Source organism: Coenobita brevimanus, chromosome 104 (assembly GCF_032717465.1).
Source record: "Coenobita brevimanus isolate Jiangsu-jjx chromosome 104, ASM3271746v2, whole genome shotgun sequence".
Classification (NCBI taxonomy): domain Eukaryota; kingdom Metazoa; phylum Arthropoda; class Malacostraca; order Decapoda; family Coenobitidae; genus Coenobita; species Coenobita brevimanus.
This window is the reverse complement of record NC_137057.1, coordinates 28,913,699-28,939,447: the sequence shown is the minus strand read 5'-3', so window position 1 is coordinate 28,939,447 and position 25,749 is coordinate 28,913,699. Positions and strand designations below refer to the sequence as shown.

General features: G+C 40.4%; 1 protein-coding gene across 1 annotated transcript in view; it reads left to right on the top strand.

Annotated features, from left to right (window-relative positions):
* The first annotated feature begins 212 nt into the window (after window positions 1-212).
* Window positions 213-25,749, top strand: part of LOC145416060 (hemicentin-1-like) — a 66,854-nt gene continuing 41,317 nt past the window's right edge. The window contains exon 1 of the mRNA XM_080285157.1: window positions 213-276. Within this exon, the coding sequence (XP_080141283.1) occupies window positions 213-276 (64 nt within the window). The remainder of the gene's footprint in view (window positions 277-25,749) is intronic.

Genomic DNA, 25,749 nt, shown 5'->3' with positions numbered 1-25,749 from the left:
ATTTGTGATAAAAACTGTTGCAAGTGGGTAAAAATTATGGTAGCAGCTGTTGGTGGCTGATATTAAACAAAAACACTGGTGGCGGAGTGTGGAGGAAGGGAAAGGCATTACAAATAAAAAACCTTTTTAAAAATCACATCAACCAAATACTCAAGGTAAAACAGAGGAAAGAGAAGAATAATCTAGAAATACAGAAATGGAAATGTAGAAAAATGAAGACTGGGCACAAAAAGCTGAAGGGTGCAAACATGACCAATAAGAAACCTGAGCTTGCCTGTGAGTCTGTTACATCATGCAATTGATTAACAGCAAAATTTATTGATTCTCACGTTCTTTTCTCTTTCCATAACATTGTTAAAATAGTGAATTCGTTTTCATTTTGGTTTATTGTATTACCTACACTTTGTTAAAGTAATTATGTTTTATTTATTCAGGCTTCATTACTATGTTTAACTGATTACAGTATAACTTCAAGGTTTTATAGTAATTATGAATATTTACATATTCTGTCTTGTGTATTTACTCTAATATGACGTTGACGAGGAACTTACACTTCGTTACGTTATGCACTGTGGGTGTAGCAGCTGCGGCGTCCACCCAGAAGTCAAACATCATATTTCCTTTCATTTTGACGTTGGAAGGACTCTGGTCCGACCAAGATTAGGCACTGGCTACCATGGGGATACAGCCACACCGAATGGGACGAGCAGGGAGGTAGCGTCGAGCAATGAGCGGTGAGGTGAGCGTCAACGCGATGCGTGTCCAAATAGCAAGCAGCGACCTCGCGGGTGACATAGTCAGAAGCATGCCTATAGTGAAATATCCGCGGGACAATTCACTATCTACTGAATCATTTTTCACAGATTTATGTATTGATAAATAATAAAATTGTCGATGTTCATTACATGTATACATATACACATACATGTAGTGTATACACTTATCTGTTTATTGGTTTTAACCCTACGGTTTAACAAAAGAAATAGGGCACTAAATACTAATATGAATTTTAGACATTAATGGTCTTTGATAGGTTTTATAACAATGGTGGAACAAACGTCACTTAAGCAATCGTATGACAAAATATTGCTCAATTATAATTTACCATTTGTATGCAGTTATTCACAGACATCTTCCCAGTGTTTCTTCAACATTCCAGTATTTTTGTGGAGTGGATCATTTGGATTCCATACAGCTCTCCTGTGGTACACGGCTCCAATAAGGTGTTCAGTATACATAATTACCAGAACCGAACCTCCCCAACGTGCAGTACCAGCACGACTGAATGATGATGTAAATGCCCGGGGAGTGGGGGTGTCGCTAGGCAATGCGCGAGTCTTGGGACATGCTGCATATCGCGTATGGACGAGCGTGGAGGATGAGTGGGGCGACAAACCTCCCCGCTCATTCAGTGTGGCCACCCGCATAGGATTTAGTGTGTCTTATCGTGTCGCCTTATCCCTCCCCGCTCAAGTCGCCCCGCTCGTTGCGTTCTGTGTGGCCGCAGCCTAAGAGACGCCGAAACCCTTCATGTTGTCCATACAGCACTGCATCTGTTGGAGAGTCCCACGGAAGCAGATGCATACCTAAGATTGTCGGATCTGCTCAGACAGACCGGGGTGAAGTAACACCATCTTTGAATGGCTCCAGGATGTAATGCATTACATCAGACTTTCTGGTTTCGTTAGCAATTCTGATTGCTTATAATTGATATCATATGTACACCCTCCCAGAAAAGTATCGACACTCTTACAGCAGGTATCATTCTGAAACATGGATTGGGGCATCCTGTAATTATAAGTGCAGATATTATCTTTGGTAATTATTAGAACTCAAAATTCCAAAAATATTCATATACTGAGCGGTATATGTTTTGAGGTAACACATTTATAGACTCATGTGTATCTGCGGAAGTTGCTCGTTTTCACGACCATCGTACTCAAAGGTGCCGATACTTTTTTTTGGAGGGTGTCCAGTACTTATTCTGAGTTTTGCATGTTCTTTTGCAGGTATAATTCTGTCTGTTTATGAATTCTGAATTCTAATGTGTTTTAAGAGTGTATACTTCCTTTATCAATCCTGCAAAGTAGGATGGCATCGGTTTCGGCAGGGCACCCTATACTGAAGCACAATATTCAGGCTGTGTGTGTGTGTGTGTGTGTGTGTGTGTGTGTGTGTGTGTGTGTGTGTGTGTGTGTGTGTGTGTGTGCTCTAACTCCTTCTAGGCCACTGGATGGATCTGAATGAAACTTCCCAGGTAAGTTTGTTAGGTTTGTGCAAAAGTCGTCCAGTATATACAATTTTCTAACCATGATGTATTGGGAGTTCTGCCCCTGTAGCCAAATATAAAAAATTGCAGAAAAAAAAAAAATAAAGGCAGGCAAATATGGCTTTGATGTATTGCATATGTTTTATAATGGATTCTTATCTGTAAAGTGATTTTGGGGGAACATGACCCACCTAATGATTCTTGATGGCAGGCCCCTCTTCCAAAAATAATAATGATCAGGAATAAGGGAAAGTAAGCAGCTGGATTTCAATTAAACCGGTCTTTTCAGTTTGGCTGGTTACTTGATAATGTCGTTCATTACATTAAAAAATAATATTTTAGGGAGGTAGACCCCCTCTCTAAAACTTAGAAAGGATTAAAAATAGAGGAGGAAGGGCAGATTATGACTGTGATACCTTACTACATGCTGTACAATGGACTCTCATCTGTAATGCAATATATGGGTGGCATGGCACAACTAATAATTCTTGGGAAGTCAGCCCTTTTCCAAAAATATAAACGAGCAGAAATGAGTGAATACTTGAATAAAACTTCTCATGTGAGTTCTTTTGGTTACTGAGATGATTGCACTGGATAGCCTACGAACTCCGACTTTTAAATTAGGTGAGAGGGGGTCGCCCACCCTAAAAATTTCAACTCTCAAAATGTGAAAAGAGGGCAGATATGGTTTTGATATCTTAGTACATATTGTGCAATGAACTCTCATCCGTAATGATGTATTTGGAGATAGTGAACCCCTTGTGATTCTTGCAGGAGACAGCCCCCTCTCAAAAATTTAAACGATCAGAAACAGGGGAAAGTGAGCACATGGATTTCAACATCATCATACATATTGCAGGACATGGAGTGCGGTTTCCATGTTTTCCCTGAATGTACGAAAAGAAACTGCACATCGATAACTGGGAGGTTGACTCTCCCCCCATGATTCTTGGGGGATCAGTCCCAACTGAAATAATTTTAAAAGGTCAGAAATAAGGCAGATATATGAATAAGACTTACCAGGTGAGTTCGTTTGGCTACTGGGAAGATCTTCCGTTGTATACCATTTTTCAATCAATATTTTATGGGAGGTTAGCCTACTCATCAAATCAAACGTTCTCAGAAAGAGAAAATGGTGGGCAAGTACGTCTCTGATACCCTTGTATTAAGTAATATAAAAAGTTATAAAAATGACCGAAATAGGAGATAGAATCGAATGAAATTTTCCAGGTGCGTTAGTTTGGTTACTGGAAAGCTCAACTACTTTATGCGGATTTCCAACCGTGATTTTCCGGGGGGGGGGGGGATTCAGCCCTCGTCAGGAAAATAAATAGCTCTAGAAACTTGTGAAATGATTGTACATGTAGTGGGCTCTAATCTGTTATGCGATATTTGGGGAGTATAACCTTTACAGTATCTTTTTGGTGTTATCCCTCTCCCAAAAATAAAAGTAATCAGAAATTGCACAAAGTGAGTACATGTGTTTCAACAATTTCAACATACATACCACAGGATTTGGTGTGCAGCTTCCATGTTTTGTCTGAATGCACGGGGAGAAACTACACATCTACTGCACTAATTACGATGTCTTTAGTATTTTTCGTTGTTTGTAAATCGTAGTTCCTGTATTATCCCGAGGATTGCACAATTACTTTTATTTTTTAATCCCACCCCTTGGTGCACAAAAAACAAAGGGAAAAAGTTTCTTTTTTTTTTAGTTTTGTTTATTATAAAAGAAGATAAACATCCAGGACATCATCTGGTGATTAAAAATAATCTCTCTCTCTCTGTCTTTGCGTAGGGCCATGCGTAAGTTTACGTACGGGAGTTGTGAAAAATTAAAAAAAAAATCCATTTTTTTTTATTGTTTATTATAAACTTGAAGATAAACATCCAGGGCATCATCTGGTAAAATAAAAAACTCTCTTTCTCTCTGTCTTTGCGTAGCCCCATGCGTAAGTTTGTGTAGGGGTCGAGTTGTTCACGGTGATGCAAGACCAGCACAGCCTGAGCTGTGGCTCGCAAAGCGACGCTTCCCAGCCTGAGCTGTAGCTCGCAATCCACGGGTTAAGTTAGTGATGATTGTAAAAAGCTTTTGTTTTCTAAATACTGAGTAAAATGTGTAATATATGTTCGTAACTATTATAATTTAATTCTGATACCTTTAGTACTTGTTATTAATTCCGGATTTGTTCACAGTTGCGTTTGTTGTTGAAATTCTTGGTGTTCAGTAAATGTGTTTGTGTTTTAAATCTTGGTATACACGATTTCTGTATGTTCTTTCAGTTCCTAATCTCATGGATATGATTTTTTTTAAATCGTGGGCTTTTGTAACTGTATTTGATATTTAAATTCTAATTTATTTTGGAAAATAAAATAATGAATCAAGGTTTTTAATTTTTTAATTATAATTCTTTTTCAGTAATTATGATCATTGTGTTAAATCTACTTTCCTAGGAAATTGTAATTGTTATTTCTAGTTTTTGTTTTATGTTTTTTGCTGATCTGTTATGTTAATATTTTAGCGATATTTTCATTGTTTTATGTTGCTTGTAAAAATATATATAGCTTTTGCATTTCTGTCAATAAACATTTCTGAATTCTGAATCTGAATTCTAATATTCTGGTATACTTTTGACTACTATTTCACCTATATTTTAAACTTTGTTCTTGTATCATACCTGGCTTCCATGTTTTTCTTTATATTTCTCTTTCAACTATCTTTATATCGTCATTCTGAACTTCTCTTTATACCCCATAGCTCACTTTGTTCTTGTAGCCCCTTCTATTATATTATGCAATGCATTAAAAACAATCGCAGGCACTACCTTTGGGGAGCAGAAAGATTGTTTAAAAACAGTCTGCTAATAATTCATTAGAGGAACATTGATGTGCCATAGCCCAGGCTGGGATCCTACTTAACCATATCAAATATGCAAATTCAAAAAGGCACAAAAAAGACCCTGAAGAATATTAACATGCAATATGACTACAAATATAGACCAACTTTGCACACACACACACACACACACACACACACACACACACACACATATACATATATATATATATATATATATATATATATATATATATATTGTTACAGAACAGAGAAAGATAATGTACACTTTAAGTGAGCATACGAAGAGTCACTACTGTCCCGTAAAGTTCCAGGTTCAAAACAAAAGAGTTAGGTAAAATTACAAGTTAAAGTTTAATGCTTAAATTAACAACAAAACATTCAGGACTCATACGGATAATGTAATGGCAAAAACAGGTTAAATATATGGTTAACTGCAATAGCCTCTATTAACACGAAATTAGCAAGAGTAAATTTATCTAAGTCAGCCCTGATAAAATGAGATACCAGATAATACTCAGTGAATGGCAGATAAATAATTACAGATACAAACTATTATCAAAAATGACTGACATAAAGAACCCCACACGAATTACAAAAACTTCACTAGGCCTACAAATTAAACTTATGCTATACAGTACAAGAAAAAATGCAACAACAGTTATACTCAAATTACACACAGCTGCTAGATGGTTGGAGATTTCTTGAGCACTCACAATAATAATATCTGTACAGGGGAGGACAGAGATGTGAACAAAATGAGGAGCAGATCTAAGTGGCGATGATGCAGAGACTGAGCTCATTATATAGGGGCCAGGAGAGCTTGATACAACTTGTAATAAGGACGCGCAAATGAAGCCATGGGGACAAAGAGTTGACAATCCCGCTTTGGACAACAGAGAGGACGACTTACTCTACTATAACGGTAGAAGGGGGGGACTGAGGCAGAACACGCTCGTGATCAAACATGCAGCATACTGTGCGTTAATTACACAAAAGATGATGAAATCATAGGCTATGTAACACCTCCCCACAAAGAAAAAAGAAATTTACAAAGGAAATTTCTTATTACTCTAAAACAATCTGTCTAAAGTCTAGATAAGCAATCTGCAATAACATTTTCTTTCCCCTTGACATGTTGTATGTCTAATGAATACTCCTGAAGAAGCAGACTCCATCTTGTCAATCTCTGATTTTTATCTTTAAACTTACTAAGGAACTTCAGTGGGTTGTGATCGGTATAAATGACTATGAGGTCAAAACCAGAACACAAATAAAATGAAAACTGCTGCAAACCCAAAATCAAGGCCAAAAGCTCTTTCTCAATAGTGGAGTAGTTCTTTTGAGGTGGAGTGAACTTCTTACTGTAATAAGATACAGGATGTTCAATACCCTGATCATCCTCTTGCAGCAAAACAGCCCCAGCTCCTGTATCACTTGCATCAACAGCCATCTTAAAAGGCTTAGCAAAATTTGGAGTAGTGAGCACTGGCTGACTGAATAGAATAGCTTTAAGTTTGTTGAAAGAGGATTCACAGTTATCAGTCCAGACAAATTTAACTCCCTTTTTCAGTAGGTCTGTAAGTGGTGATACAAGAATAGAAAAGTTAAGAACAAATCTCCTGTAATAACCTACCATTCCCAAAAATCTTTGTAGCTCTTTCCTACTTTTAGGACTGGGAAGATCACTTATAACCTGAACCTTAGCTCCTGGTGGTGCAACATGTCCATCACCAATTACATACCCAAGGTACTGAACTTTAGCTTGACGAAACTCACACTTTGATAAATTAGCTACAAGATTAGCATGAACCAAACGGTCAAGAAATTTACTGACATAGCATAGGTGATCTTTCCAGTTGTCACTGAAGATTAATACATCATCAATATAAACAACACACCCTGCCAAACCCTCTGTTACAACATTCATGAGCTTCTGAAATGTGGCTGGTGCATTTTTCATACCATATGGCATTACCGAACATGCAAAAGCCTTTCCTAGTGTTACAAAACATGAGATCTCCCTAGCACGTTCAGTCATAGGTACTTGCCAGTATCCCTTTAACAAATCAAACTTACTTATGTACCTAGCCTTTCCGATCTTGTCTATGCAATCTTCCACACGAGGGAGAGGGTAAGTGTCTGTTTTAGTTATCTGATTAACACGTCTGTAGTCAATGCAAAGCCTCTGTGACCCACCTGGCTTAGGGACTAGAGTGACAGGAGAACTCCACTCGCTCTGACAGGGCTCAATCATCTTGTGGTCCAACAGGTAGCCAAGCTCCTTCTGGATGAGAGGAACGTTCACTGGGTTCACACGGTAAGGAGGCAATTTAATTGGCTTTGCGTCTCCAACCTCGACATCATGCATCAACACAGTAGTTCTTCCTGGAGTGGCACGGAACACTTGCGGGTACCCCTGCAGTAATGCCGAAAACTCCTGCCTTTCCTTGGGTGGTAGATGAGAAAACTTAGTCTGGAGATCATTCATGATATCAGGATTCTTCCCCAAACTATCACTCAGACTCATACTGCATGGGAGAGCTTCACTTGCAGACTCGGGTGGAACAGCTACAGTGCAGACTGGATTATTTTCGTCCCGCCTGTGATATAACTTTAGCATGTTGATGTGACATAGTTGCTTGCTCTTTCTACGATCTGGTGTGGCGATGACATAGTTGACATCACTGAGTTTCTTCTCCACGAAATAAGGGCCACTAAACTTGGCTTGAAGAGGTTGCCCATGAACTGGTAGCAGAATCAAAACCTGATCTCCTGGCTGAAAGTGGCGTAACCTGGACTTCTTATCATACCAAGTCTTCATCTTCTCCTGAGCAGCTCCTAAATTCTCTCTCGCCAGCTGTAAAGCAGTGGACAGCCGTTCTTTGAACTTCATCACATACTCCAGCAGGTTGACGTCATCTTCCTCCGACAGCCAGCATTCCTTGAGTAGCTTAAGGGGTCCTCTTACTTCATGGCCAAACAGTAGTTCAAAAGGTGAGAAGCCCAGTGATTCATTTGGAGATTCTCTTGCAGCAAACACAACGAATGGAAGACCTTTATCCCAGTCTTTCTGATGTTCCAAACAGTATTTCTTGAGCATCGATTTGAGTGTTTGATGATATCTCTTCAACGCTCCTTGGGTCTGGGGATGGTAAGCTGAAGACGTGATCTGGGTGATGCCCAACTCTTTCAGAGACTGCTTGAAGACGTTTGACATGAAATTACTTCCTCGGTCTGACTGTACCTCCTTGGGCAGACCAAACTTTGTGAAGAACCCTAGCATTTCCTTAACCACGTTCTTTGCTGAGATATTTCTAAGTGGAATGGCTTCAGGATAACGAGTAGCCATATCAATCAGGGTCAACACATAAGAAAATCCTGAAGAAGTCTTAGGAAGAGGGCCCACAATATCCACCAACACACGGGTGAAAGGCGCCTCAAAAGGAGGAATGGGAACTAGAGGTGCAACCTTTTCGGTCTGATTACACTTCCCCACAACTTGACAGGTGTGACAAGACTTACAATACCAGGAAACATCCCTGAAGATACCTGGCCAGTAGAAGTGTTTCAAAATGCGTGCCACAGTCTTCCTCACTCCAAGGTGTCCTGCCAAACTGGAATCATGAGCCACTCTAATGATATCCTGCCTACAAACACGAGGGATGACAACTTGATGTACAACCTCCCATTCACAGTCGGCTGATGCTGTTGGGGGTCTCCACTTCCTCATAAGTACTCCTGACTTTACATAATAACAAGTAGAAGCACCGGCTGACTCTTCTTCACTGTAAGCAGAGTTAGCTAGACCTTTCAACTCAGAGTCAGCAACCTGCAACTCAACCAACTCTTGACGAGACAAATTATCAACACTACGGGGTACTGCCTCATCTGGTGAGTGGTCCAAATTAGCAAGAAAAGTGTCAGCTAGGATAACATCATCATCATCATTATCCTCTAAATCACCAGTAACTTTAGACTTAGCCCTAGTGACAGCACATGCAGGGAACACATCAGGGACATCACAATCCAGGGACACAGCCACTGGCTCACTAGACAACTGAGGAGCTGGACACACTTGACTTCCACCAATATCATTTCCAAGTAAGAAAGTTACACCTGACATTGGGAGTGTCTCAACCAACCCAACCATAACAGAACCATTAACAAAACCAGACTCTAAATTCACTCTGCACAGAGGGACGGAGAAGTAATTATTCCCTACACCTTGTAAGATTACAGTTTCATCAGAGGAATTAACATTAGAGCCTAGAACACTGGTCAGCATAAGGGATTGGCAAGCACCTGTATCATGATATATTTGAACTGATTTCCTGTCATTACTGTCCAGAGGACTGACAAAACCATCAGACAGGAAATTAGCACATGAACTCTTGAGAGTGTCACCCACGTTACTGCTCAAAAGAGGAGCTCCATCATGAGAATTTAAGTTACCCCTCAAAGCAGGTTCAGTTAACTCAGTTAAAGAATTCTGGGAACTCTCAAGAGTGGACACTAGACCAATTGACTGAATATTTAAAGACTCCTTTTTGTTCACATCACGCTGTCTCCTGAAACATTTCTCCGTAGTATGACCAAGCTTACTACAATAAGTACATTTACTTTTCTGAAATCTAGAGGTGAAGCTGGTATTTACTTCCTGAGAAACATCATCCTTATTCTCTTTCCTGTTACCTGTACTCTGAGTAGAGGCAACGTACTTACTCTCAGCTTTCCCTTTTTCTCTAGAATATCTCTTGTGAGTGAGAACATACTCATCAGCTAAAACTGCAGCATCAGACAAATTATCTATTCTTTTCTCATCAAGATATAGGCTTACATCTTTACTAATACACCTTTTGAAATCCTCCAGCAAAATCATCTGCTTAAATTTACCAAAATCAGAATCCACATTCTTAGAATTTAACCACTGCTCCAACAAATCTTCTTTGATTTTTGCATACTCAACATGGGATTGCTTATCTTGCTTGTAAGTTGTCCTAAATTTTACTCTATAAGCTTCAGGAACAAGCTCATAGGCCTTAAGAATCAAGCTCTTAACTACGTCATAATTATCAGATTGATCCTGAGGCAAAGATGCATAAGTTACTTAAGCTTTACCGGTGAGAACAGTTTGAAGGAGTACTGGCCAACACTTTTTTGGCCAATTAAAACCTGTAGCTACCCTCTCAAACAACTGAAAATACTTTGTTAAATCAGATTCATTAAAAGGAGGGACAAGTTTAACATTTTTAGCCACATCAAAATCATCAGAGCTAGATGATCCAGTTCCACCTTGTTTCATGCGATACTCATGGTCTGCCTAAATCCTAGCAAGTTCAACTTGTGCGTGAAACTCAGCCTCCTTAGCTTTTGCCTGAAATTCAGCCTCCTTAGCCTGTGCTTGAAATTCAGCTTCCTTCACACGAGCCTCCTGCAGGGCTAGCTGTAACTTAGCTAATTCAATCTGCGTTTGCTCATTTGGAGGAGTTACATTAAACAAGCTCTTATTAATTATGCCAACAATTTGATCTTTAGAATGATGAGAGTGAACTGCAATTCCCAATTGTTGAGCAACAAGCTTAAGTTCATTCTTTGTTCTGTTTTCTATATCACACACTGTTTGCACATTTGACAAAAAATCTTTGGCTTCATCAAGTGTAGTAATAGTAGACATAATTAATAAGTAACAGTCACAAAATATCAAGCAATATCCTTATGATAATATCCTGAATATCCTGATATGAGGTCGCCAAATTTATGTTACGGAACAGAGAAAGATAATGTACACTTTAAGTGAGAATACGAAGAGTCACTACTGTCCCGTAAAGTTCCAGGTTCAAAACAAAAGAGTTAGGTAAAATTACAAGTTAAAGTTTAATGCTTAAATTAACAACAAAACATTCAGGACTCATACGGATAATGTAATGGCAAAAACAGGTTAAATATATGGTTAACTGCAATAGCCTCTATTAACACGAAATTAGCAAGAGTAAATTTATCTAAGTCAGCCCTGATAAAATGAGATACCAGATAATACTCAGTGAATGGCAGATAAATAATTACAGATACAAACTATTATCAAAAATGACTGACATAAAGAACCCCACACGAATTACAAAAACTTCACTAGGCCTACAAATTAAACTTATGCTATACAGTACAAGAAAAAATGCAACAACAGTTATACTCAAATTACACACAGCTGCTAGATGGTTGGAGATTTCTTGAGCACTCACAATAATAATATCTGTACAGGGGAGGACAGAGATGTGAACAAAATGAGGAGCAGATCTAAGTGGCGATGATGCAGAGACTGAGCTCATTATATAGGGGCCAGGAGAGCTTGATACAACTTGTAATAAGGACGCGCAAATGAAGCCATGGGGACAAAGAGTTGACAATCCCGCTTTGGACAACAGAGAGGACGACTTACTCTACTATAACGGTAGAAGGGGGGGACTGAGGCAGAACACGCTCGTGATCAAACATGCAGCATACTGTGCGTTAATTACACAAAAGATGATGAAATCATAGGCTATGTAACAATATATATATATATATATATATATATATATATATACTGGAAGGAGGTGTCATCGAGACTGATATGGGTGAAAGCGAAATTTGAATGTGAGTTGTGGGTGTTTGTGAGTGCATATGGGCCTGGTAGTGAAAGGGATGAAGAAGAGAGAGAGTCTTTCTGGAATGATATTGATGAGTGTCTGCAGAGTTTTGGAGCGAATGTGAATGTGGTAATGATGGGAGATCTGAATGCTAGAGTGGGAAATGTAGCAGTTGAAGGTGTAGTTGGTATGCATGGTGTGCCTGCAAGAAATGATAATGGGGAACGAATGATAGCGATGTGTGTTGAGCGAGAGTTGGTGATTGGAAATACTTTGTTTGAGAAGAAAGATATTTATAAGCATACATGGGTGAGACAGGAGGGTGGAAGGGTTGTTGGTAGAGCTTTGATGGACTATGTGGTTGTGTCTAGGAATGTAATAAGAAGATTGTTGGATGTGAGAGTTCTGAGAGGGGAGGGTGGAGGTATGTTTGACCACTACCTGGTGGAGGGAAAGTTAAGAGTAGGTAAGAGATGGGTGAGAGCAAGGAGGGTTAGGTGTGGCAGGGAGGTTTTGAAAGTGAGTTAGTTGGATAAAAGAGAGAAAAAGATAGAGTATCAGGAGAAATTGAAAGATGAGTGGAACGCAATGAAAGATCAGGAAAATGGCACTGTGGAGGAGGAATGGCAGTTGTTTAAGAGTGCTGTGGTGGGGCATGCAGAAGAGGTGTGTGGTGTGAGACGTGTGGGTGGTGGTGTAAGAAAAGGAAGTGAATGGTGGTGCGAGGAAGTAAGTATGGCTGTGGCTGAGAAGAGTCGTGCATTTGAAGTGTGGCTGCAGAGGAAGGATGAGATGTCATATGAAAGGTATAAGGAAAAGAGGAATAGAGCGAGAAGGGCTGTCCGTGATGCTAAAGTGGCAGCAGATGAGAGGTGGGGTAGGCGGCTGACAGAATTTTCAACAGAATAAGAAAATGTTTTTGAAGGAGGTGAAAAGGGTGCGAAAGGGAGAGTCTGGGAAGGAAAAACGAGTAAAAGCAGAGGATGGAAGGATGTTAATTGAGATGGCTGCAGTAAGAAGAGATGGGCAGAGTATTTTGAAAGATTGTTAAATGTAGAGGAGGAAAGGGTGGCTGAGATTGTGGCGGATGGAAGGGTGCAAGGAATAAATGTGTTGGGAGAGTTGAATGATTGTTTGATCACGATGGAGGAAGTGGAGAAGGCAGTAAAGGAGATGAAAACAGGGAAAGCTGCAGATATGGATGGGTGTGCTGCCTGAAGGGTGGTGGAGCGACTATTGTTGACTGGTTAGTAAAACTGTTGAATGTGTGCTTTGTGAAAGGTATGGTGCCATTTGACTGGGCAAGTGCTTGTGTGGTCCAGTTGTATAAAGGCAAGGGTGATAAGTATGAATGTACTAACTTTACGTGTATAAGTCTGTTGAATGTTGTCGGTAAGGTTTATGGTAGAGTGTTAATTATGAGAGTTAGAGAGGGTACAGAGGGAGTAATTGGTGATGAGCAGTGTGGCTTTAGGAGAGGGAGGGGATGCGTGGATCAGGTGTTTGCTGTGAGACAAGTGTGTGAAAAGTATTTAGCGAAAGGCAAGGATGTGTTTTGGGCATTCATGGATTTAGAGAAAGCGTATGATAGAATTGATAGGGAGGCTTTGTGGACCGTTTTAAGATTGTATGGACTTGATAGTAGGTTACTAGAAGGGGTGAAAAGTTTTCATGTAAATAGTAGAGCGTGTGTATGAGTGGAAAATGCTGTGAGTGATTGGTTTCCTGTGAGAGTGAGGCTGCGACAAGAATGTGTGATGTCACCTTGATTGTTTATTATTTACATGGATGGTGTTGTAAGGGAGGTGAATGCAAGAGTTTTAGGTGAAGGTCTGAGTCTGGTGAATGTTGATGGTGGAGAGTGGAATCTGAAGCAGCTGCTGTTTTGCAGATGATACTGCACTGGTGGCTGATTCAGAGGAGAGATTGAGACAGTTGGTAGAGGAGTTTGGAAGGGTGTGTGAAAGGAGGAAATTGAAAGTAAATGAGAATAAGAGTAAAGTGATGAAGTGTACGAGGTTGGTAGATGGTAGGGGGATGAATATAGTTTTCAATGGAGAGTTGCTTGAGGAGGTGGAGTGTTTTAAATATCTAGGGTCACATGTTGCTGTGGATGGAAGAATAGATGCAGAAGTGAAGTTTAGAATAAATGAAGTAGGAAAGGTGATGGGAGGAATGAAAAAAGTGTTTAGATATCGTTTGCTTAGAATGGATGTAAAGAGAAGACTGTATGGGGTGTTGTGGTACCGACTGCGTTATATGGGGCTGAAACATGGAATATGGGTTTAGCAGAGAGGAAAAGTTTGAATGTAATGGAGATGAGGTGTCTGAGGAGTATGTGTGGAGTGACGCGCATGGATCGAGAGCGAAATGATGAAGTGCGAAGGAGAACTGGAGTTGTTCGGGAGATGGCTGGTAGAGGTGAGCAGAGGGTGTTGCGATGGTTTGGGCATATGGAGAGAATGGATAATGAGCGATTGGTGAAAAAGATAACTAGATCTGATGTGAGAGGTGTAAGGCTGAGAGGAAGGCCACGAATAGGATGGATGGACAGTGTGAAGAGAGCTCTGGATGCGAGAGGGATGTCTGTTGAACAAGGAAGAGTGGCTGTGCATGACAGAAATAAATGGAGAGAAATTGTGAATGAATAAGTGATGACGCAGCCCTGAGGGGATATTCTCCCACATTTGGTCTGATCAGCTAGTCAGGTCAGGTGCGGGTAAGGGGATGGATCTGTTATGATGTGGCAGGGGTAACCAGCTCTGCTGTCGGGCCCTGCTGCGGATGACACTGATTGCATTGCACAGTTGACCCTTGTGCAGTGTGGTGCGGTGAGGATCTGTCCGTTCTCCCCTTTGGGGCTAAGATGCGAATGAATGTGTTTGAATGGATGAGTAAATGGGGAGTGTGTCGACCTTTCTTGGCTACCTCCTATATATATATATATATATATATATATATATATATATATATATATATATATATATATATATATATATATATATATATTTCTCATATCCTCTGACTAATGCAAAACAAATTTGGTTTAATCACACTTGTTCTACTGCTGTCCACAACAAGGAGAAGGTCTACAAAAGATACCAGAGCCAGCCAACCCCTGAATCTCATCTCTTATTATGTTTCTACCAGGAATCGTGCTAAGTCTGTTCTTTTCTCTGCTAAGAAATACTTTCATCTGTACTTAATGCTCTGAACTCTCGAACTCGAATTCTTCCCGATCCTTCTGGCACCTTGCCCAAAACCTTTCTAACAACTTGACCTCATCATTCTTCCCTCCACTTTTCCACTCTGATGGCTCTGTAGCTATTTCTTCTCCTGACAAAGCAGAACTCTTTGTTCAGGCTTTCCCCTCCAGTTCCCCTTAGACGATTCCGGTGCTGTTCTTTCAGCTCTTTCCCCCCTCTGACTTCCTTCAACTGAAGTATTTTATGCCATTACAGGCCTCAGTACTAACAACATATGCGGGCCTGACTGGGTCCCTCCTGTTGTCCTCAAGAACTGTGCTTCTGTGCTTGCACACTGCACAGGTAAATTCTTTTGTCTTTGTCTGTCACTTGCACCTTTCTTTTTTGCTGGAAGCTTGCACTCACTCAGCCTGTCCCAAAGGAGGGGGACCATTCCCAGCCCTCTAACTATCTCCCACTTGATTTAGCATCCTGTATTTCAAAAGTTTTCGAGTCTATTCCTAAGAAAAAAAAAATAAAAGCATCTCTCCTATTACAACCTTCTTTCTGATCGTCAGGATGGGTTCAGCCAGGGACGCTCCACTGACGATCTTCTCACCTACCTTTCAGACTCCTGGTCATCCTCCTTTCGATACTTCGGCGAAAGCTTTGCCATTGTACTTGACATCTCAAAGGCTTTTGATCAAGTCTGGCATAAAACTTTAATTTCCAAACTGCCCTGTTACGATTTCTATCCTTCTATCTGTGCCTTCATCTCTAGCTTCCTTTCTGGTCATTCTATAGCTGCTGCTGTAGACGGCCACAGTTCTTCTCCTAGATCTTTCAACAGTGGTGTTCCTAAGGACTCTGTCCTATCACCAACTCTCTTCTTTTTATCAATGGCCTTCTAAGCTGTACATCTAACCCAATCCACCCATACACTGATGATTCCATCCTACACTTTTCCATTCACTTTTCGCAGCGTCCATCTCAACAGTTGCTTCAGCAAACAAGGGATGGGGCTATCGCACACCTAATGTCTGACTTGGCTTATATCTCTGACTGGGTTAAAAATAATCTCGTTTTCAATGCATAAATTCTCAATTCTTTCATCTATCAACTCAACAAAATCTTCCACAAGAGTATCCACTAATTTTTAATAATATTCAGCTGAATCTTGCATAATATATAAACATACTTGGAGTTTTATTCTCTCGGGAATTATCTTGGAAAGAACATATTACCTCACTTGTAAAATCTGCCTACAAGAGGTTGGGTGTGCTAAGCCGACCCGATGCTTTATTTATCCCTGCATAGTTGTTGAATTTATGCATGGGTTTTATTCGCCCGTGTGTAATGTACAACAGATCATGTGTGGGGAGGCTCCCCCCACACACAGCTCTTCTCAATAGGGTGGAGTCAAAGGCTTTTCATCTAATTAACTCTCCTCCTCTTACCGGCTCCCTTCAACCTCTGTCTCTTCGCCGCATTGTTGCATCTTTACCTCTTTTCTATTGTTATTTCAGTGGTCACTGCTCCTCTGAACTGTCTGCTTGCATCACTCCGGCGGGCACGTAGCACCCATCTAGCAACAAACTCTCATCCCTTTTTTGTTGAACTCTCTAATGCAAGAGTTAACCTCTACTTCGAGTCTTTCCTGTATGGAACAGGTCAACTCTGGAACTGTCTCCCTCTGTCTGTTTTTCCTACTGCCTATGATCTCCAGTCTCAAACTTAGTGTGTCCAGGCATCTCGAAACAAATGGATTTTGAATTTGGCTTTCTGTTATCTTGTTTTTGTTTTTTGTTTGTTTTGGAGAGAGCAATTTGCAGGTCCCTAACCTTTGGGTCCTTCTTCTTTGGATTTTACACACAGACACACACACACACACACACACACACACATATATATATATATAAAGAGAGAGAGAGAGAGAGAGAGAGAGATAAATTTGAACTTCTGGTCAAGGTTCTTAAGGATATGAGAAGCTCACAGGCCATTAATCCAGTTCAACACCAATCCCTCATAGGAAACTTCATAATGCAGCATTCCCTCCACAAACAAGAAACTAGCAGTCTTTCGGCACTGCACTGATTGTCTCAGTAAAATCCTTGCTCCTCTACCCAACACTACACTTAACATACAGATGCATAAACACATAGCCATGACTACCATCCAAACCTTTAACCAAACAGCATCCTTCATTCTTTCATTAATCACCACCAGACATACACCCAGCACTGCACAGAGTGTCTCAGTAACATCCTTCCTCCTCCTCCTCCACCCATTTAGCATCAAATGTATAAACAATAGTTACCACTGCCATCCAAAATCTTTAGCTAAATAGCGTCATTTATTAATCAACACCAGAGTCATCCCTCGGAAGCTACCCTAACCAAAGAGACACGATTGCACGTAACCAGTGTGCGATGCAGTCACCACTCTTCCCAGCCACAATACCAGCACTAGATACAATTCACACTAGTCCATGATGATTATACTGCAGTGCAGCCCCCTCGCCACATTGGAACACACTCACCTGATGCACCATATTATCAGAACACAGTCTTTTTACATAACCATAAGAAAAAACATCTAGGAGCAATCATTTGACGTGGCAGGTTTCCTGCAGTCGCATGGGTTCATGTCTGGATGAGCCCGGGATTACAGCATTAGCAAGGAAAATTATATTACACACTATATAGTCTATTCTTGCTACTGTCAGACAGCTTTGGCTTAAAGGAAATCCCAAAGAGTGTGGTGGAAGGGATTGTTGCTTTTAGTTGTTTTGGCAGGGTAGGATAGATGGATATGGGGGTGTTGGTTAGGGAGAAATGGTTGGAATATGTCATGAATGTTATGAAAAATAAGTGACAGGATAATAGTGGTGAAAATTTTGTTCGATGGGATGGTGTTTGCAATTGTATCGGCATATGCTGCACAAGCAGGCTTGGATGAGGAGAGAAGGAAAGATTTTGGGATGACTTAATGTATTGCTAAGAATTTTTTATATTATATATATGCCATCCACTGATCACCAATGTATTGCTAAGAATTTTTTTATATGCCATCCGCCGACCACCAGTGTATTGCCCAGAATTATTTGGATACCTCTGATGCCACCGCTTGATGCAACCGGTGTAATGATCAGAATTTAGTAAAGATTATGTAATGACCTTGAAATACCCTTTTTAAATTACCAGTGTGGCTGCCATTAAGATATCGAGCCCATTTTGAGTGTGAAATCCCAAACTAACTGGTGTGGTTTAATTCTCTTATTCCGTTATAGGTACAACTAATTATCCGAAATGTGTCCAAACAGTTAGGCTCGAATTCCACTGAAAAAGAGGGTAACGTGGTTTTAGGTTGACTCAGACTTACGTAACCATATTCCCCCTAGTACACCTTGCTTATTAGAGAAGGTGGTTGGAAAAAATCCGAAATAAGATGTTACATTCTTTTAATTTTACCTCAAATGTTCGAGGACTAGAGAGTAAGTTTATAACAGTTAAATCCACAGTGATTACATTGTTCCACTCATGAATTATAGTATAGAATCTATTATAACAAACAGCTATGTCTAGATTCTGATCTAAAGCAAAATAAAGAGGAGAAAGGAGGAGAGTGTAAAATGTGTTAAGTGTAATGAAGTGGCGGGCAGACAAGGACTTGGTTGGTGCCGAGGATAACCTGCGAAAACGACAAGGACTGATGGTAGAGTCACGCACACGACTTGTGCTCTGGGTTTATATAAACTAGGGGAACTGATCTGATTGCATTTGAAGATGTCAACTCCCCGGTTATTGTTATTCCTTAACAAACATGTCTTGTATCACTTACTTTGGGATTGACCTTTTTAGGATTTATAGTATCTCACAAAGATTATACGACTATGGTGAAAATTTGAATACTGTCGATAATGATGTCATCACAATATTAAGTTTATGTCATGACATCTGGACGTTATTTTGTCGGTTAAATTTGACTTGGTGGTATGCACAACGATCGGAAATTCAAGATTAACACCACATAGGCTATTATGAACGGCTTCTCCCTTTCTGATACTTCTTAATTAATGTTTTTACCACTGAAATGGATTAGGACTGAAGGATATATTGGAACTGACTCAAACGGAAGACTATGAAGTCACGGCTAATTTAAATATTCCCCAAACCTTTGTTACCAGCGTGTTTTATGGAAGGGGGGGGAAGGGAGGGGGGAAGGTTTGATCGACTGATGCAATATTTAACAAGAATTACATAGTGCCATACCTGTATACCTCCTACCTTATCTCTACAATACAAGAAATCACACCTATACTATACTTATATTACACTTACACCAGTTTACAATTATCCACACTTAGACTAAATTGCTCTTAATTACTAAATTATACCTATCTTATATCTAGATTGTATTTATAGTATATCTTAACCTAACTTGCTGGCACTACATTATTATGTGTAGTAAGTGGTAAGAGGAGTGATGAGATTGTAGTATTATGGAGGATTTAAATGGTCATATAGTGAAGCAACTCAAGGATATGAAGGCGTACATGAGGGATCTGAATATGGTACATGAAATAAGGAAGGGGAAAGAATACTCGAGTTTGGGGAGGCAATGAACATGATTGTGTGCAACACACATTTTAGGAAAAGAGAGAGTAGGTTGAGTACATGTGAGTCTGGGGGAAATATCTGCCAGATAGTCTGTTTCCTGGTCAGGAGGGCTGACAGGAGGTTAGTGAGGAATTTTAAAGTTATAGGGAGCGAGGAGTGTGTGCAGCAACGCAAGTTACTGATGTGACATGGTGCTTAAGGAGCGGGCGATGAAAAAAGAGGACCTATGCACCTATACTCCATTTTTTTTATTGAGGCGACGATGCACTGAACAGGTTGATGATGACTGACTGAATGCAACATGTCCCAAAAATATTTACTAACCCAAATTTCCCCTTCAGATATTTGTTGTCAGTTAATAATGCTAGAATATGAAATAATGTTGCATTCAGCCAATAATCACCAATCTGTCAAGTTCATCCTCGCCTCGATAAAAAAAAAAAAAAATGAGTATAGGAGGAAAATATGGAAGTTGAAATACTAAGTAGTAAGGGATGCCTTCTATAGCGAGATGACGAGAGTGGTGGCTGAACAGGGAGACGTGGATGAAAGTGTTAATGAACAGTATAGAGCCCTCAAAGACCAACCTCTTGAGAGTTACTGATTCAGTAGCTATGTCGATGGACATGAGGCCCACCAAGACATGAAGCGACTTGGTGGCGGGATGAGGATGTAGAAGCTGCAGTTAAGGAGAAAAGAAGACTCTTCCAGGAATGGAAGAAGGGTGGTAACAAAGAGGAATACTTGGCTGCCAAGTGTAGGGCTAGAAAAGAGATTTACAGGGAGAAGTCTGAGTCACAAGGACTTTCGCTTGATAACTTAAATCGTGTGGAAGGGAAGAATATGATTTTTAAGATGATAAATCAGATGAAGAGGGAGAATAGGGATATCGCAGACGAGTAGTGTGTGAATAATAATAAAGGAAGGGTTGTCGTGAACAATGGAGATATTAAAGATATATGGAGAGAGCAGCACTGCCGTTTGTTGAATGATGAGTTTGACTGGGACAGGGAAAGTGTGGAGCCAGCAGGTACTGTACAGTGTTTGGTCCTTGGCCTGTACTGATGCTGCGACTGTGAGCGGGGCAATAGGCATGATGAACGTGGGGAAGGCAGCAGGTGTGTCTGGGTTGACTGCTGAAATGTTGAAAGCCTCAGGAGATTTAGGGAGATGTAGCAGTGAGGTCAGTCACTGACCTGATAAATACGATTATGTATGAGTGTGTTGTCCCAGATGATTGGCTGAAGAGTGTAATTGTAAATGAGTCTAAGGGGAAGGATGATGCCCTGGAAAGAGGAAATTATAGAGACATAAAGCTCTTAGACCAGATAATGATGGTAATGGAGAGAGTTCTAGAAGATATAATTTGAGAAAGAGTGAATATTAATAAGATGTAGTTTGGGTTTATGCCAGGCAAAGGGACCACTGATGCCATATTCATTGTTCAACGGCTTCAATAAAATGTAGGAAAGAAGAGGGAACTTACTTGTTCTTGTTGATTTGGAGAAGGCCTTTGACAGTCCTTAGAGAGGTGGTGAAGTGGGCAATGAGCAAGCTTGGGATCGAAGACTAACTGGTTAAGGTCGTTATGGCCATGTATGTGGGTGCTCACACCCAGGTAAAGGTGATTGGAGATTTGAGTGATGAGTTTTCCGTCAATGTTGCTGTGCATCAGGGGTCAGTCTTGAGACCCTTGTTGTTTATCATGGTACTTGAAGCCCTCTCAGGTGACTTCAGAAATGGACTCCCGTGGGAGATTTTGTATGCTGATGATTTGGTGTTGGTTGCAGAGAATGAAAGGGAGGCTAAGGAAAGATTTCGGAAGTGGAGAGATGGTATTAGGCACAAGGACTTAAGAGTATATGCAGATAAAACAAAAGTGATGATATCTACGGCTGGGGGTGGTACTGTCAAAGATGAGGAAGAGAGGCCATGTGCGATTTGTCACAAGGGTGTGTAAAGTAATTCCATTTGTGCAATGTTTGTGATAAGTGGGTGCATAAGAGATGTAGTGGTATTAGAGGTAGATTTTTTTTTATTATGCAGGAAAGACAGAATCAAAGGCCAGGAACCCGCAAACTGTTCCTTCCAAGAAAAAACAAAACCAATACAAAAGAGAGCCAAATTCAAGATCGGTTCATTTCGAGATGCCTGGACATACTGCGTTTGAAAGCCTGGAGATCATAGGAAGTAGGAAATAAGGACAGAGGGAGACAGTTCCAGAGATGACTTGTTGCATAAATGAGGGATTGGGAGTAACGGTTAACTCTTGCATCAGAGTTGGACAGAAAAGGGATGAGAGTTTGTTGCTTGACGGGTGCTACGCACCCGTTGTAGAGGTGGAGGGATGCAAGCAGACAGTTCCGAGGAGCAGGGACCATTGAAGTAGCGATAGAAAAGAGATAAAGATGCAACAGTGCGGTGAAGAGACAGGTAGAAGGGAGCCAATAAGAGAAGGAGAGTTGATAAGACGGAAAGCCTATTGAGGAGATCTGTATGTGGGGAGGCTCCCCACACATGAGAGTTGTACTCTAAACAGGGGCGAATTAAACCCGTGTATAAAGTCAACAACTGTGCTGGGTTAAAGAAGGTGCATGGGTAAAGAATACGAGATAATGCTGATTTCGTATGTGTAGTGTGTCTGGGACACCAGGTGGATATTGCGAGGCATGAAAGGACTGAAGTTGCTGGTGAGTCTCTTGAGTGTGTGAGAGAGTTTTGTTATTTGAGAGACATGTTATGTGCTGGAAATGGAGCAAGAGCTATCTCTATGGTTAAAGTGAGGAGTGGTTGGAAGAAGTTCATGGAGCTGTTGCCTCTCCTGACACTGACAGTATAATGCTGAATGATGGTGTGACCTGGACAATAAAGGAAGAGGATATTTGCAGGCTCAAACATACAGGTATGGCAATGGTGACGTGGATGTGCAGTGCATCCTTAAGTGCAAGGTCTGGAGGGGCTAGGTTTACGATGGAAAAATTGAGAGACAGGATGGGACTGGCGTGTACTGATGTTGTGACGAGAAGAGGTAGACTGAGATGGTTTGGGCACGTGGAGAGGATGGGGGATGCTAACTGGGTGCAGAAAGTGAGAAGCGTTAATGCTGGAGGTTGGTTGGAGGTAGACTGAAAATAACCTCAGGGTTAAAGGACTAAATACGGAAGCTGCCAGTTATCGAGCAGGATGGAGAGCCGCCATTTGGTGACCAAGGTCGACACATGCAAGCAAGTTGGAGCTTCAAAAACGAAAACGAAAACGATGTAACCCAAACAATTTGAAAAGTATCCTGTAAATTCAATATATAGGATGATTAAGATGGGAAAGATGTCACCAAACTGAACCGAGTATATTCTGGTTTTATCACTTTGTATCTTCGTATCGGTTTGTACAGGAAAAATTTTTAGCTCATTTTTTAAAAATTATTTTAATCTATATTTTAATTAGCTATATTTAGTGCTGAGCCTGGTGTCGTTGTTAAGATTAGATATTAATACTCCCACGTTTCCGGCCCGACAGCTAGTTTTAAGTTCTGATTGGAGTGTGTGTTTCAGTCTCTCTCTATCAGGCTGGGTTGACAAAATAACTTATACAGCTTGTATCTATTTAAAAAAATGGTGGAATGGTGTATGAACAGCCAATGAGTAATCTTACTATTGTTTTTAGAATTATAGTTCAAAGATCAAGGTCACTGGTCGAGATTAAATTGTGGCTTAAAAAAACCAACTTTAAGTTTTTATCCAGTTTAGATTTATTTTTTTGGAATGGTTGAAGGAACAGCAAGAACGAAATTATTTAACTTTGAGAAAGGTCAGAGGTCACAGTGAGTGTGTATGAGTTCTTACCCAATTGTATTTTTACAGGACTGAGTCAAGCTCGTTGTGTTCCGTCTTTTATTACGATTTTATCAAATTTTCTTTAAAACTGTGAATGTTTTGGCACACACGACTTCCTCTGGCAATATATTCCACTGATCTATTGTCCTGTCTGGAAAACTCAGATTTTTCACATCTATCTTCAGTCTTTTATATAATTTCTTGCTGTATCCTCCTGAAGGTGACTGTCCAGGTGCTAATGTTCAGTACTTTCATTTTTTTCTTCTCCTTCAACACATTTATACAGCATGATCACATCACCTCTTTTTCTTCTCTTTTCTAATGTTGATAATTGTAGCTTATCAAGTCCTCCTTCATAGCAAAGATCTCTCAGGCTTGTCAACCACCTTGTGGCTGCTCGTTGTACCTTCTCAATCTTCTCAACATTTTTTTTTCAAGTGTGGGTTCCATACTACTGTTGCATATTCAAGCGTTGGTCTTATAAATGATGTAATTATCTTCTTTACCATTTCCTCATTGAGGTATATAAAGGCTACTTTCATATTCGCTAACAGGCTATACATTGTGTGTGTGTGTGTGTGTGTGTGTGTGTGTGTGTGTGTGTGTGTGTGTGTGTGTGAAGCAAAATTTAGTTTTGATCCAGTTTTGATCAGATCTTGTGGACATGTGAAGGGTCAGCCAAGGGGTAAAATTAATGTTTTAGAGAACAATACAATTTGTTGCAGGTCAAAGTCACAAGACAAGTCCATCTTAACACTTTGACTATAATGGTTTCTCTCAACTCAATATAATTGTCTTGAGCAAACTAGAAAAAACTTCAACAAAAACAAAGAAAAAAATTCTATCTACCTATAGCCAGACACTTTGATGCCTAAGAGTTGCCCGTTAAAAAATCGCTATGTCTCCCTGTCCTCTGCAATTTTATTGCCTTACCCCCATTTTATACCCTCTCTCTCATATACCTCTCTCCTCCATCCCTCCATCTCACCCTCGGTGTCCCCCTCTCTTTGCCCCTCTCCGCCTCACTCACATACACACTCCTAGTTACCCTATCACTCTCCAGTCTTTCCATATGGCTAAAGCACATCAGTGTATTTCTTTTAATGGTTTCTGTCACATCAACATTGACATCACAACGCTTTTGCACTTCCTCTTTTGTCAGTCTGTCTCTTTGTGTAACTCCACAGGCTTCTCTCCGATAACTCATTTCCACTGTTTTCATACTTGACTTGTGTTTTTCCAACAGGGTCCAAGCTTTGCTTCCATACTTTAGAGTAGGGAGCACAATACTGTCATGCAGTGACTCTTTCACTTCCATGCTCACCTTCCTGTGTCTTCCCATTACTTTCAACGAACCAGCAACTTTTTTTCCCTGGTGTACCCTTTCAAGAACTTCGTCCTCCAAACTTCCATCCCTACTCATCACATTAGCCAAGTACTTAATGCTCTCACATTTTCCTATTGTTCATTACCCAGCCTCAATGTGCATTCAGTGACTTCATTCCTCTCGAAGGCCTCAACTTTACTCTTCCCCACATTCGCCCTTAGACTCCATTTCATACATACTCTCCCTAATTCATCCACCGAGCCGCGCAGTTCTCTTTCATCTTCACTTAACAATACAGTATCATCTGCAAACAACAGAACAGAAAGGTTCCAAATGCTACCCTCTCTCATTAGGGCCGCTCCATCATCCCCTGCCCCATCTTGCATGTCTTTTATACCTTCAACCATATACAGACTGAACATCCATGGAGACATGACACATACATATTTCAATCTAACATCCAGATAGAAACAAATTCACTCAGTTCACCATTCACGTCCACAGCAGCTCTAGCACCCTCTTACACATTCCTCACGGCATTCAACAGCTTGCCATTTATTTCATATGTTTTTAATACTTTCCACATTTCTTGTCTATCTGGTCTGTCAAATGCTTTCTCCAAGTCCATGAAGGCAGCATATAAATTCTTTCCCTTCACTGGAAACTTCTTCACAAAACACCCTAGGATGCATATCTGATCTACACAACCTTTTCCCTTCCTGAAACTTCCCTGTTCTTCTCAAACTAATTCCTGTGCTATTTTCCTAATGTTGTCAATAAATATCTTATCATATACCTTTCCTAATACATTAAGAAGACAAATGACTCTATGATCACCTCATATTTCTTTTTCCCCTTTTCCTTTGTACAGGGGAATCCTTATATCTGACATAAAATCCTCTCGGACTCTACCTTCCTCCCAGGTCAAACTGTGCATCTTCCATGTGCATTCAACTACTGTCTGTCACCCATGCTTCAGCATTTCACCACACACCTCATCAACTCCAAGGACTTTTCCCATTTTGACTTT